Consider the following 13,940-nt stretch of genomic DNA (forward strand, 5'->3'; position numbering starts at 1 on the left):
ATATATTCAGTGGTTTTAGAACGAGAGGGGAGAGGGTGGGTAGGTCTGGTAGAAGAAAGTCCATGAACTACCCACAAATACCTACCTGCAGGAAAATAAAAATAAGGCAAAACTTTTTTTTACAAGTCCATAGAGACAGGGCTTTGTATTTGAACCAGAGACGAAAAACAACGTCCACGACACCTTACAAATCACACTCTCAAAACCATGAGATATACAAGCAAAAATCTGCAAGCAATGCCAAAGCATCTCAGAAGAATTTTGCCAGAAATGAAATTCATTAAAATGTAGTTTTACTCTGTGACAGTTCTAAAACATTAATTTCTCTTCCAAATAACAACTCATATATGTATACAAAACACACACACACATATATATGTGTATATTTATGTATACAAAGATTTCACCTACCTGAAATACTCATCCATGCTCTGCTTTCCGTGTATGATGACAAATAACAAAATTCCTTTTCATATCTTCAAGCAATTATTTCGGGTGGAGCCAAAAAGACACAATGCAAACAGTTTCCATACCAAAACCACTTCCACTCAGACTTACCTGCATTTCACAATCTGCCCGAAGATTAAGTTCTTCACAGCATTCCCTGGATACCCTCAAGAAGATATAATCCTTTGTTTTCTCCTCAATAGCTGCTTCATAAACCTTCTCTTTGGTTCCTTGGGTCTGTGCTGACTTCTCTTTAGTGACAGGCAATAAATAAACAGCATTGACTTTGGTCATCACCAGCCGTCCAGCCAAAGTGTCTTCTGAAAGCGTTTCAGTAAGCTTAAAGCGGCCAAAGAGTTGTCCATTTTGGGCATACTTTGCACCTCCAGAAACACCAGTGAGCATGAAGCTCGCTACAATCTGCAATTGCACTTTTATGTTGAACCTATGTAAGAAAGCATCAAGTCAGTACAGAAAAATGCTCTCAGATTCAGAAATTTCATGCATTCAAACTGAAGATTCACTGCCTTACATTCCGAATGCATAACTTTTAAACGTAAACAAGTATAGCCAAACTGGCCCTTCGTAAGTATGTAGCTGTTGAATGTTTACACATTTTTCTCTTGATTATAGCCTATAAAACATATATTCAAAAGAATCAACATCTATGAAGCTTAAAAAAAGAATCTGCACAAGAGAGAATCAAATACTACATTTTCTGAGACCAAAATAAGTTTAGGGTGAATTAGAGTTGCTGTGCATGTCCCAAAGCAGTAAAAATCCCTATTTAAATAGTTTGTAAGCTTATATTAGGTATTCAAGGAGAGACGTGCAGGCAAAGAACAGAGCAAGATTCCTATTTATTTCACGTATCTCTTCCAGGCTGCACACCAAAGACGGTAATCTACATCTTAAAAGGTAAATGGTATTATACCTATAATTCAGAGGAATTGATTAAATGTCTCGGAAAAAATCAGAATGTAGGCATTAAAATGAGATAATTTTATTTGAAATGAGGGAATGGCATCACAGGCTCAGCCATATAAACGATCTATCCACAGAATTCCTATTAGCAGCAAGTTCCTCCTATAATCAGAGACGTAACAAATTCATTCTTTGTAGTCACCATTTTCTAGAAGTCACGTGCATAACACATTAAAGTGACTTATTAGCACACTTTATTGACCTCTCACCAATACATACTAATCTCCTCCTAGAGTGTTTGGGGTATTTTTAAACAGATTGCTTCAAACTGGTTTTAAAAAGAACAAAAGGGGAAAAAGGTCTGTCACACTAACTATATTCAGTTCTCTTCTCATCAGCATCTTTTTCCTGGATTTACAACAAATTACAGAAAAAAAAGTAAAGAACAAAGGTTTTAAAAAATTAAATAAAATTTCTTGGAAAAAAAAAAACCAACTCATTTTCTTATATACTTTTCATACTCATAATGTTTTTACTTGATCTGTTCGTCTTCTTACAATTTCTGTTTTAACATAATAAGCTGGTAATTTATCATTTAAGCCCAGTAATGTCAATAATCATAAGCCCATAACAATAAAATCCAACATTTTAGCTCGCTTGGTAATTAAACATCTACCAAACCAATCAAATATATTTTTTTCATATCTGGCAAATCATGAGCCTTGCACAAAAATTGCAAGTTTGCCCCCTTGTGGTAATAGTTGCTTCTTTACATAATACGGGCATTAAGTCAGATCCAAATTTCACACTCCTCCACTCTCAAAAAGCAAGAGATGTCTTCTTACTGAACACAATTTGTTTGGTTCATCGGTAACCACAAAGGTTACTGCACAAGCTACAGTTAAAGCAATCACTCAAAAGCGTGTACTTCAGGGAACACACTAGAATTAAGTGTAATCCTTCCAGTTTCCACACATGGTAAAAAAAAACCCCAAAACAAAACAAAACCCAAGCTTTCTTCTATACAAGTGCTGCACTATTCCAAAGCAGCTATCGGCAAGTTAGCAACATCTAGAACAGCTCATATCTCATTCAGATGATTGTTAAAATACTATATTTTGTTAAATTGTTGGTGATTGTTAAAATACTATATATTTAACACAGCAACCAAGAGCTCAGCATTACTACTAATCACAGGTTATTGCAAATTTATTTTGTTAAAACTTTCCTAAAGTTGAATTCCTATGCTACTGAAGATGCATCAGCTCATTCTCAAATTCAGATTTGTAAAAACATGCTGGAAGACAGTATCACTGCCATTCTGAGACAAGGCACAAGTTAGCACCTTTATAAATGACTAAACTGAATCTGCTGTGCTAAAGGGAATCTAAAGTTTAGAGATTATCAAGCAATTTCTACTGAGTAAGATGACACCTTCTGGCAAACTGTTAAACTACAAAATCCTTTCAGGATTAGATTTAAAAAATTAAAAGTTGCTTCTTTCGTCCATTCCTCACCCTTGCTTTGCAGGTTTTCAGTCACGCTTACACAATTCAAACAAACAAAAACTTACATTTCCTCCCAAGCACTGCAAAATCCCAGCCTAATTGTAGTATTAATGAAACTAGCTACAGAAAAGCCTGTTGTTCATATTTAAAATCACAGAAATTAAAGAAAGACTTCATAAATCATTAATTCATCCAGTACCAATGCAAACAATAAAGTCCCAAAAGGCAAATAAACCTCTTCTGAACAAAGCCCATAGAATGATTTCTTAAAAGTACATTCAGCACATTTCCTCTTACATTTCTACATGCAGAGCTCAGACAGGGTGTGCAGTGTGACACCTACCTATGTATTGATAAATGTGAGACACGGTAATGACAAAAGCAAATTTATTTTCTGTCAAAGCCAGTGCTTTAAGTTTTCACAGCCCTGAGGATAAATCTGCTCTGTAATTCTGGTAGCAGACACCGTACTGCATGGGAGGAGCTAGATGTCACCTCACACATTCTTTAATGTTCGTACAAGAAAATACTCAGTAAGTTCTAGCCACTCAAACAATTATAGGCTGTTTTTCTTTTGAATGTGCAAGAGAGGAAGGAAGAGTTTTAAAACCATGAACAGATTGTATGTAGTCCAAAACCAAATTAGTACCTAGATCAGAACATTGTTTTGCTTTTTCTTACAGAGTATGTTGGCATTTGGAAATTAGACAGCATTGGCTCCTTTATTACTCTAGTTTGTGATGTATTCACGTGGAGTAATTTTTATAAATGCCTCTCGAAATATTAGAATAACCATGATTTAAAGTAAAGCTCCCTGAGACTACCCAGAATGAACCCCCTCGTAACTGAGTTCAAGACTTTTTAAAGCCACTGCAACCTTCATCCAGTACTTTTCAGTAGGTTCCACTCAGGTGATCCCACGCAAAGTCTGAAACAGTGTTTTCCTAGAAAGCGAGAAATCATCAAGATTCTTAAAACCCAACAATTCACTCCAATCTGAACTGCAGACACTCGTGTTAGTCCAGTCTTGTCGTAAGAGACCATGTTGACAACCCTACTACTTTTATGATACACATACGCAAACCCATTAGAGAGTAGCAGCTCATCAACATTTTCACTCATGGCACCACTTCAGAGGTATTACAAGCCACTTGCATTTGTATTTCTGGGCCCATTTCTAGGCTTGCAACCCTGACACTTCACTAGAGAATAGCAAGTGTGTGATCTTAGCCGCAGAGGATCAGGAAAGAGTGCTAGTTTGAGCCGTGTTGCAATAAAATGGGTCAGCTACAAGATCAAAAGAATATTTCTGTCATCAACACTATCAAAACAGAAGATTTCAAGAACATTATTAAAACTTACTTTTATTAATCTCCTAGATAGAAAAAGAAGAGCAATAACAGAAAAAGAAGAGCAATAACTTATTGCTGCACTAAGTTGTCCAAAGGGGAAGCATTACACACAGGATACGCTTATTATTCTTTTATTTCTACAGGCATGCTGCTCTTTGGTTTCCTATGAAGCATGAGAGTGTAATTCTCAATGTGAAAAATCACTCAGTAAAAATACTGTTTACTTTTATATCATATTTCATAATGTTTACTTTAACCCACTTTTGTTTTAAAAAGCCTTAGAAAAGTCAACTTGATTATAAATACGTATGATGGAGAATATTTCTGTACGCTGAAAACAGTGTTCAAGCATGATTCCTCTGCATGTCAGATTCCAGCTCAAGAGCAGAGCGCAGCAGCAATGAAAGACGTGGAGAAAAATAGTTCAAATATACTGCCCTTCATCTGAGATACAAAAAAGAAATGGAACCATTTTTGTGCTTTAAAAGCATTAGAAATAACTATTCATAGTATTTTCTTCCTAAATTCTAGAGGGGTGATTCAGCTGAACCTCTGTAGCTCCACAAGTGGTCCATCTTAAAAATACATTTCTGATTTGGAACTTAAGTAATCGATAGAACTAAATTTGCTACCAAATTAGGTTCAAGGGAAGTTCTATCTTTTTGACTTTCCATTCTGAGTAGGGCAACACTTTAAAACCCTTTTGTAGCAAATGAGTGCAGGCAAAATTTTTAACGACAAATATCAAAATACAGAAAAAAGGCCCCAGGAGTCTATACATGGGAAGCTCACATCTTCCTCCTAACTCTATTTGCTCATGCAGCTAGTCCCGTTGGGTAATATGTATATAATACCTAAAGATATTACAGAACAAAACAAACAAACAATGGATACTGTATGCCTTTTATTCACAAGCTGGTTTTCAGCCTATTTAGAGAATAAATATAATAAAGTCAGCTGCCACATCGTCGTAACATCAGAGTTTGATCCACCCACAATTCAACCTTTTTCTTAAAGAAGAAAGAAAAAAATTATTTTACACTCCCTCAAGGCCTTTTATACAAAGATTTCATATATTACTTTGCTATAACCTACTTTTACCAAGGAACAAAAATACGATTCCTATTATTAATATCTTTTTGTATAGAGAGCCAAAAAAACTATAAATAAAAATAATTATCCAGACATTAACAAAACATTGTACAATAGCTGTTTAGTGCTTCCAACCATAAGCATAGACTGATACACAAAATTTGTTTTAAATGAGTTATCAGTAAATTACATTCGTTAAGTGCTAGTGACCTTCATCGAAACTTACTACTTCCAGACTCATATTCAACTTCATTTCCAAGAAACAGGAAGACTTAGTATCTTAAAAAAATCACGTAGGTTTAATGAAAAAAGTTGCCTTCTTCATTTTAATAGGACAGCAAGACATATCTAAGAAGTATGTTTATAAAGGTATCACTTACTTGCTAACTTCCTTATACTGTGCTATTTCCTCTATATAAAGGAGGTCATGTAGCCGTGACTGATAGTTGGTCTTGGTCAATGATTTGTCCAGGACAGATTGTGTAAATAGCTGGTCAGCAGATAGAGGGATTTGGTATCTGGTAAGAAGGCTCTTCTCCAATTCAGTAGTTTCATTAGGCTCAAATTCTACAATAGTCTTAGAAGTAGAATCCCAACGCTTAGCTGTGGTTAGTAGCTGTTGCCGTGCATGCATCAGGTATTCAAGATCTGGATGTAGATACATAATATGGAAAGGAAGTAAGTTCAAACTCCATCTGTGTTTGGTTTTTATTTTAAAACAAACAAACAAGAAAACCCCATTAGAGATAACGAACTAAATGCAGGTAAGAGTCTCCTCTGCTTACAACAGCTTTACTAAGTTCACTGAGAGTAATTACCATCCCTACTTTTCAGGTGTACATAGAGAGCAAGCAGGCTCTCAAACAATATTAGAAAATAAAATATTCTATCAATAGCAGATAGAATGAAGACAGACAAACAAGGAAAGCACTTTTATTTTAATAACTGCAAGCAACTTTGAAGGACTTGGCATCACAATATGCTTTCAAAGCCTAACTGCAACATCATCTCATTTCAAAAATATAAAGTAGCAAAGAACCTTGTAATATATACCATAAAATTTAGAAGGTAATAAAAACAAATTGATAAACTAGCTGGTAAGAAATCCTTAAATTTGCAACATTGTGAAAGCCTTTAAAAAAATTCTACAGTACATTATACATACAGTATATTCTGCAGACAGTTGCATTATATAGCTGAAGTTAGTTTGCTAGGCAAAAGTTGGGAAATGTAACCTAACATGATATAAAGTCAGAAAATTAAAAGGAATTAATTTTTCAGTATACTCTAATTTCAGGGACCACATAGTTTAAATGAGGAACAAAAGACCAAGCCCTGTCTACAGCCACCCCAAATACATCCATTAACACCACAAAAATGCTATGACAACAAGTGCAGGAGTTAACAGAACTGCAGTTAAATTGCAGAGCTGAAAATATTTGGCATGTATAGTGAAGCTATGATATCTTAATGTATTATCTCTGAGTAAGATTTAAGACAGGTATCCAGGATATCACACCAACGCTGAAAAATGTGCAAAAAAAGACATTTTCAAATTCAAATTAAATACTTAACATCATCTTGACTGTCTTTATGCTAAATAGAAGGAAAACAGCTTTTTAGCAAAAGAAATCTCAGTTCAGCTTGACTATGACTACAGGAACATAGCTTATCCTACTCGCCAATCTCATAAGTACGTGTTCACCAAGAAGCCAAATTTAAATATCTACCTCAAGCCTGAACCATGTTAGTAGCTACAGTTGTATGGCAAGAAAAAGTCCATGTTTGTATGGTTTCTGTGTTTGAAATCATCTCACCATAAACGAAGCTCCCTCTGGTCCTAACCATACCTCAGATCACAAAAGCTCAGTAATTACGCTGGGATTGAGTCCTCGTTTGCTCAAAAGACAGTCATTTAATTCCCAGCACTAGAGAGGCTTCCACTGGAAGAAAGCCTGACACAAACAGTTCCTGGCACAGACTGCGCATACGATGACCCTTTCTTAAAGACCATTTTGTACATTCTCAGTGCACAGAAAACTTCTTAGTTCTCTTTTTCAAAATGCATAATGGAGGCGCCTTCATTAAAGTATTTTAATGCTGACCCTTCTTTCCTGCCTAGGTATCTAGACAGGGCCCTGAATTACATGCAAATGTAGAGACCTCGGGCAGCCTTCTGTTTCAAAAGCACTTCCATGAGATCCCAATCCATATATACCAAAAGTAAAAGAAACAGTGGAATCGGACACACATCCAACACTGTCATCCCTTTCACTTGCCTGCTTACACACTTCTTGGATTACCTTAGCAAAAAGCCCAGGATTTTGTACTTACAGTTATCTGTAAAGCACCTAGCACTCCTTTCATTTGAAACAAATATTAGTAACAACCTGCTTGAAGACTTCAGTATCCCTCTGCACACAGACAAGCAACGTGAAAAGGAAATTATCAGTAACTAATGCTAGAGAGTGCTATCTCAACTTCATCCATCACTTTCACATGGACTTGAGTTGGCTGTATATATATAATATATATATACACACATATACACACGTGTATATATCAAATAGTCATATAATAGTTCCTGAAAAGACCACAGCCTTGCTTCTAAGCATAGTTTCTTGTTCACAATGCAATATTCTCTGCTTCAAGAGACATTACAACCCATACAGTCTTCCTGCTCTTGGCTACAAGTACTTGGGTCATCTGGAAAGATCAGTTCGTGATCTTTGGTATTTGCTATTTACAGTTTCTTTTTGTTAATGTTGCAAATGTTAATCTGTTATACAAAAATAAAGGCCAGGAAAAGAAAACTGCTGTTTTCTTAGTTTCATCTTTTTTCTTTTTTCTTTCTTTTTCCTTTTTCTTCTTCCTCCTGCTTACATCCCAGTGCTACAATTCTGCTTCTCTAGTGTTTGTATCTCTCAAATTTTCATAAAAAATCACCATACTCTATCCCGCCCCCTTGCTTGCTGCCAAGTGACACAGTGACCCATATTTAGGTCTCTTAATCTTTTACCATAAATCAAAGTGCTTCCTTCTTTTTTGCACCTCCTCGAACACCTTGGTGACATCCTTCTGATAATGGGAGTTATTTCAGGTTTGAACTGAGAGGCACAGATCAATTCCATAAACAGAATACAACCCTTACAGTAACATGTAGCGTGTTTTTTGGTTTTCTTTTTAGTGGAACACATACAAAAATATAGTTACACTTTCTTTACGTTTTCAGAATTTACGTCAATAGCAATTCATTGAGTTACGAGCCTATACTTTGCCTCTTGCCTTTGACAACCCTAATCAGATATTGCAATGGGAAAAAAACAAACAAACAACTTCTCAGATAGTCTGCTTTAATTAATGAAGGAATTACCAGGTGTATTCTTATACAGAAACACTTCATCTCTCTACTGACCTTTTTCTACGTTTTTAACATTTTCATCACTACAAGAACAATTATAAAAACGTAAACATATTTCAACCTCCAGTGCTGCTTTCAGACACATACCAAACTAGAAATTCCCAGCATTTTGACAAGATTTAGGAGTCATATCCCAACACAGAGTAATGGTCATACTCCATTTATCTGCCTTATTTAGACCCTCTGAAGCTTTTGTCCAGTATTTACATTCATATATATTATGAACGTAACATACAGTAAAAGACGTTCACCAGGTATTAATACAGATGCTGTTCTGCCCAGAAACGTGAAAAAGAAAGAGATGGCATGAAAGATTTCCATTATTTCAAAAAAAATTTTTAATACATTACCTTCAGTTGAAGCAGCATCAATCATTACTCGTTGCATGAGGACTGGTTCTAATCCAAAATCAAACACAACAGTTTGGCGAAAAGTTCCAAAGATTTCTGTGTTAAAGGCTATACTGACTTTGTATATATAATGATCTATTCCGTTCTGGACCATCTTTCCTCCTATCCATTCCTGACAGTTTTCTGGAACTTCTTGTGATACCTGGGTAGTGCTGTCTCCAGCAGATATTGCAACGATACTAAAATGTGGACGATGGGCATCATAAAGCAATGCCACTCGATACAGCATTCTTGCAGGCTATAAAAAAAAATGCAAAGGTTGAAATGACAGTATGTTGGAAAACTGAAATTGTTTCAGGAATATCTTCATTTGCAATCAGATAATGAGAGCTTGTAAGAACTCCTAACTTCTCAGAGCAGGTACAAGTCCTGCCTGCTTTCCAGAAATCTGGGCAGTCGATACCAGAGCTGCTGGGAAAAGAGAGAGAAGGGATGGTGCTAGGAAGTTTCTCCATTTTAAGAAGAATTATGCAATTGAAATCTTAATCACAAAAGGTTACAGGCTGCGTTCTAGTTATTATTAACTCACTTTCAAAAGATAAGTAGTCCTACCTTACAAGTGAGAGCAAATGTCCATGTCTGATGAGACTTTTTGGTGGTGACAGTTACCGATAGCTCAGGATTATGTTCTACTCTCACTCCTTCTACACATTCACTAAGCTAGATTAAAAGAAAAAGAAGATAACATTAAACTTCTATAGACAGTATCAAAATAAAAACATTCAGGAAAAGGTAGTATTTTTTACCAGAAAGTGGAAAGAATGGTTTCCTAGATTGTGCAGGATTGATGCAAGTCCTGCGTAGGAATTAATGAAAATACGTGCTAATTCAGACAGACAAGCAAGCCAAATCTACTAGATCATACTGTGTAAGCAAAGAATATAACCATTTAAGGACAATTAACCACAGGACTTTTCAAACACCAACTTAATTGTAAATGTTTAAAGTAGAACATGATTTCATTTGGAAAGAAGAACCTGATACAATGAAGCCCAAAGACTGCATTTCCAGAAGACCCCAGATCTCACTGACGTCAATGAGACTACTAGAGACACCAGGAAACTAGAATCAGGCTTTCTACTCATCAGTGCGTTTTGCAGAAAGTCCACTCTTCCCAGATTTTAATCAACAATAGATGGACCGAAAACTCCTTAGGGTCAGTGGTAAGTAGAGCTGGTCGAATGCCGCAAAACCGTTCTTTGGAATTCCAAACAGCTGCTAAGTTTGATCATATCCATACCCCGCACCCTTCGGTATTCAAACTTTTTTGAACATTTAGGGGATTGGCTGTTCTTTATACAAGTGCCTGCAGGCAAAGAAAAGGAGCCATGCGCAAACAAGAATATTCTCCACTAAGTCGTGAAAGCTTCGCCATTTATTGTTCTCCAGTTTAAAAATTCTGCCATCTAGTCAAGGAACAGGAACAATACCATGAGGCTTGGCTGACCCACCCTGCACTGGGAATAGTAAATATGCAAAATGAACAAGCTGTGATTAGCCCGTAAGTTGTAATTCACAGAGGCTACTGAATTCCTGAAAAGAATGAGCACATTTGCAGAAATCAGCCTAAGTCTCTGGTATCTTTGCAAGAAGACATAGGGCAGGATGGAAAGGGGAGCAAATTGGTTGGACAATTTCTTGGCAAGGAGTAATTCGACCAGCTCTGATAGTAAGGGCCAAAAACAGCCTCATCTGTTAGTTTTAAATATGAGCACGTGGGGAAGTAGTATATTTTCCTTACCACTTTCTCAGGAGATAACGAATTCATCCATTTCTCAATCAAGGTTTCCATATAACTGCCCGAACATTGTTTGTTTTCCTTCTGCTGTTTTAATCTGATCAAGCGGGAAGCATATCGTTTTTGCCATTCTGTTAGCTCTTCCTGGGAATGTGCTGAAGTACACTGTGCACCGTACCTGCAGATCCCTTGCTCTAAAAATCTACATAAAATAGGAAAAACGATTATGCCTTGAACTTTTCCGTCTCCAATTAAGAAAAGAAATCTATCAAAATTTTACTTTTAAAGCCAGAAGGACATTCTTTAAGTCTCTCTCACAGAACTAAAGGCAGTTTAATCCATGTGAACGAATTTGGAAATATATACACCTACGCAGCATTTCTTAAGAGAGGCAGCAGCCTCTCTTACTGCAAAGTCAGACAAGTATTTCAAATTTCTTTGAAACATAGGGGGACACAAGTCTTCTTAAGAAATTTCCAGCTTCAAAGAAGAAAGAATCAAGTGTTCGTACAGCAATTAACACAATGAGATCATGGACCATCCCTGAAATGACTACGCGCTGTATTAATATGAATAAAACACTGTTAATCAGGGGCAAAGGGAAGATACGGCAAATTTCCTCCAATAGTTATGTTATTAGCTGATAAATACTCGTTCAGCAGTTTTTCCTGGAGCAACAGTGACATCACATGGTCCTTTCCACTAAATACACCTACACAGAAATCATCTCTCAAGGAAAAGGTTTAATCCTCTTCTTTGTAAAGGGTGTGTCAGTCTAAAAGAATCTATTTTTGCATAGGTTAGGATTTGTTAAATAAGCACATTTTTCATTTAATGGCATGTGCTGATGCATTAAAATTAATGATACTCCAAATGCTTGCATACAATTTAAGCATTCTAGTTCTCAGAATTTATTGCAAGTCTGGGCAATTGCCTGTATAACTTGGGAACTGTTTTTATAACTAAACTTTGTATTAAAATTATAAAACACAAGGCAGTAGATGCACCTTCATCATTCTTCAAGACTGAAGCACTTACATAGATGATAAAACGACAAATAAAAGGGGAGGGGAGTAAGTTCTGAAGGTACTAAGAAAGTATTGGATGTACAGAATAAACATTAGGCCAGGACATCGTTTTGTTTGTTTGTTTTGCATAAGGAGACTATAAAGAGTTAATGTAAGTGTCACATTTATTATAAATAAAGCCAGGCAGGCTGATCTTTGTCAGGATATTAAGTTTATAGAAACTCCATAAACATAACTGTATTTGAATTTCATGTGGATATCTATGTATATACTTATATTAAGAATCTCTTCCTACAGTGATGAGTTACTGTAAAAAAGAAAGGATGCACCAAGACTAAATTAATACGGCAAGTCAGGACCCCACATCATTGACGAAGACAGCAGAAGGGGATCAGTGACTGAGTAACCTTTCTGTAGTAAGTGTATTATGTAATGTAACATGAATTATAATGTCAACTTTCAGCTATGTGATAAAAACAAATAACACCTGACTATGACATTAAAACCTTGCAGCAAAAGTACCTGGATATCTAGGCCACACTTGTATTAGTGGTTATAATTTGATTTAGCATACACTTTTCCTTTAAGAAAAGTTTAAGTATTTAAAGATTTGAGTGCCCAAATAAGCATGATATATATCATGATGTTACTAAACGCGCTCTCAAGATATGTTCCTTAATATATTTTCAATTAAAATATTTTTCTTGGCAGTCAATTTCAATATTTTTATTGTAAGTTTTCCAATTCACCATTGCATTAGAATGCTAAAGTACAATTATGATTTTCATGACCCAAAGTAGAGTGCAAGCATAAAAAACTGTTGACCTGTTCTTATTAGCTACATAGCAGATTTGAAATCAAGTGGTTTTCCTTCTCATTATTTAACAGGAAAGCATATTACTTTCAAATTTGTCATTATTACACAATTTTTCCAAGTTCTCATTGTTCATATTTTAATAGATACTTTTTTTTTTCTCATGTTTAGTTTCTTATTTAATACCTCCTGCAATTCCAAAGCTTCATTATCTAGAATAAATATGCTGTACTCCTACTGCTTTATGGCACACAGAACAAAAACAAACCACAGCTTCAAAAATTCATATTCAGTACCTGTAACTGCCTCCTCATAAGGAACTAAAATCTTTAGTCCATGGTCAGAATGATACTGTTCCTATGGATTTGCTGAGCAAGGCATATCCTTCTCGCTGTAAGGGTTAACAGTGTGCATAAAGCTAATTACAGCTTTAGTGGAAAAATGTTTCAGAGCAATGGTTGGAAACATGGTATAGATGTTACTCAACAGAAAATCATTCATGAGCTAAAAATTGTAAATATCTGCTTTTTAAAAATTGCTGAATATGCATCAGATATGATGAAAGTCAACAAGAGCTGCCAAGATTTAGCATCTCTAGAAAATCATGCCAAAAGAAGCCCATATTCAGCAGTTCAGTCATGGAATTTAAAAAGTAGGTCAGATTCCTGTTCATTTTTTTAAATTATTTGCATCAGTTACATATATGGCAGAATCAAGTGCATAATGATGGTTCCTCCCCATATATATTAATACAGTTTTACTTAAGTAATGACGATTAACACCACAAACCACAGGCAATATTGACTCGTAGACTGAAAGAGACAAGGAGGAGAAACTCCAGTACAAGCCACTGGATCTTCAGCAAGGCCATTCACCTCTGTGTATTTGAGCTTACGCAAAATGGAAATAATGAGATCCAGAGAGAAATCCTACAAATGTTTTTTTTAATCTGAAGCCAAAGACCATCTATCAACAAAGCCCATTTATCTGAAGGCATGCACCCCATCTGCTGTTAAAGCACACTTCACTGTGCTTCAGTCTACTAACACCGTTGTCTGTGGCAACTTTTCACATCCCTGAAATTATAAAAATTAGAACAGGTAGGGGGAAAAAAGACAGATGCTGACCTGTCACTAGAAAAATGGTCCTCAAACCACTCTCATGAAAATGGAGCTAGTGATTCCATTTTATAAACTGAGGTGCTTC

At 35.9% G+C, this 13,940-nt stretch overlaps 1 protein-coding gene across 8 annotated transcripts in view; it reads right to left on the reverse strand.

Moving 5' to 3' along the window:
• HELZ (helicase with zinc finger) overlaps nucleotides 1-13,940 on the reverse strand; it is a 97,283-nt gene that overhangs the window by 56,399 nt on the left and 26,944 nt on the right. For all 8 annotated transcript variants that reach the window (XR_015703323.1, XM_087751149.1, XM_087751150.1 and 5 more), the window contains 5 exons: nucleotides 10,896-11,094; nucleotides 9,707-9,814; nucleotides 9,095-9,392; nucleotides 5,704-5,971; nucleotides 559-892 (listed from right to left, as the gene is read on the reverse strand). Coding sequence is in view for 7 of the 8 variants with exons in the window: in XM_087751149.1 (XP_087607275.1) it covers nucleotides 559-892; nucleotides 5,704-5,971; nucleotides 9,095-9,392; nucleotides 9,707-9,814; nucleotides 10,896-11,094 (1,207 nt within the window). In the remaining variant the exon portion in view is untranslated. The remainder of the gene's footprint in view (nucleotides 1-558; nucleotides 893-5,703; nucleotides 5,972-9,094; nucleotides 9,393-9,706; nucleotides 9,815-10,895; nucleotides 11,095-13,940) is intronic.

Source organism: Nipponia nippon, unplaced genomic scaffold, assembly GCF_047370975.1.
Source record: "Nipponia nippon isolate SJK-2023a ecotype South Korea unplaced genomic scaffold, ASM4737097v1 scaffold_14, whole genome shotgun sequence".
Classification (NCBI taxonomy): domain Eukaryota; kingdom Metazoa; phylum Chordata; class Aves; order Pelecaniformes; family Threskiornithidae; genus Nipponia; species Nipponia nippon.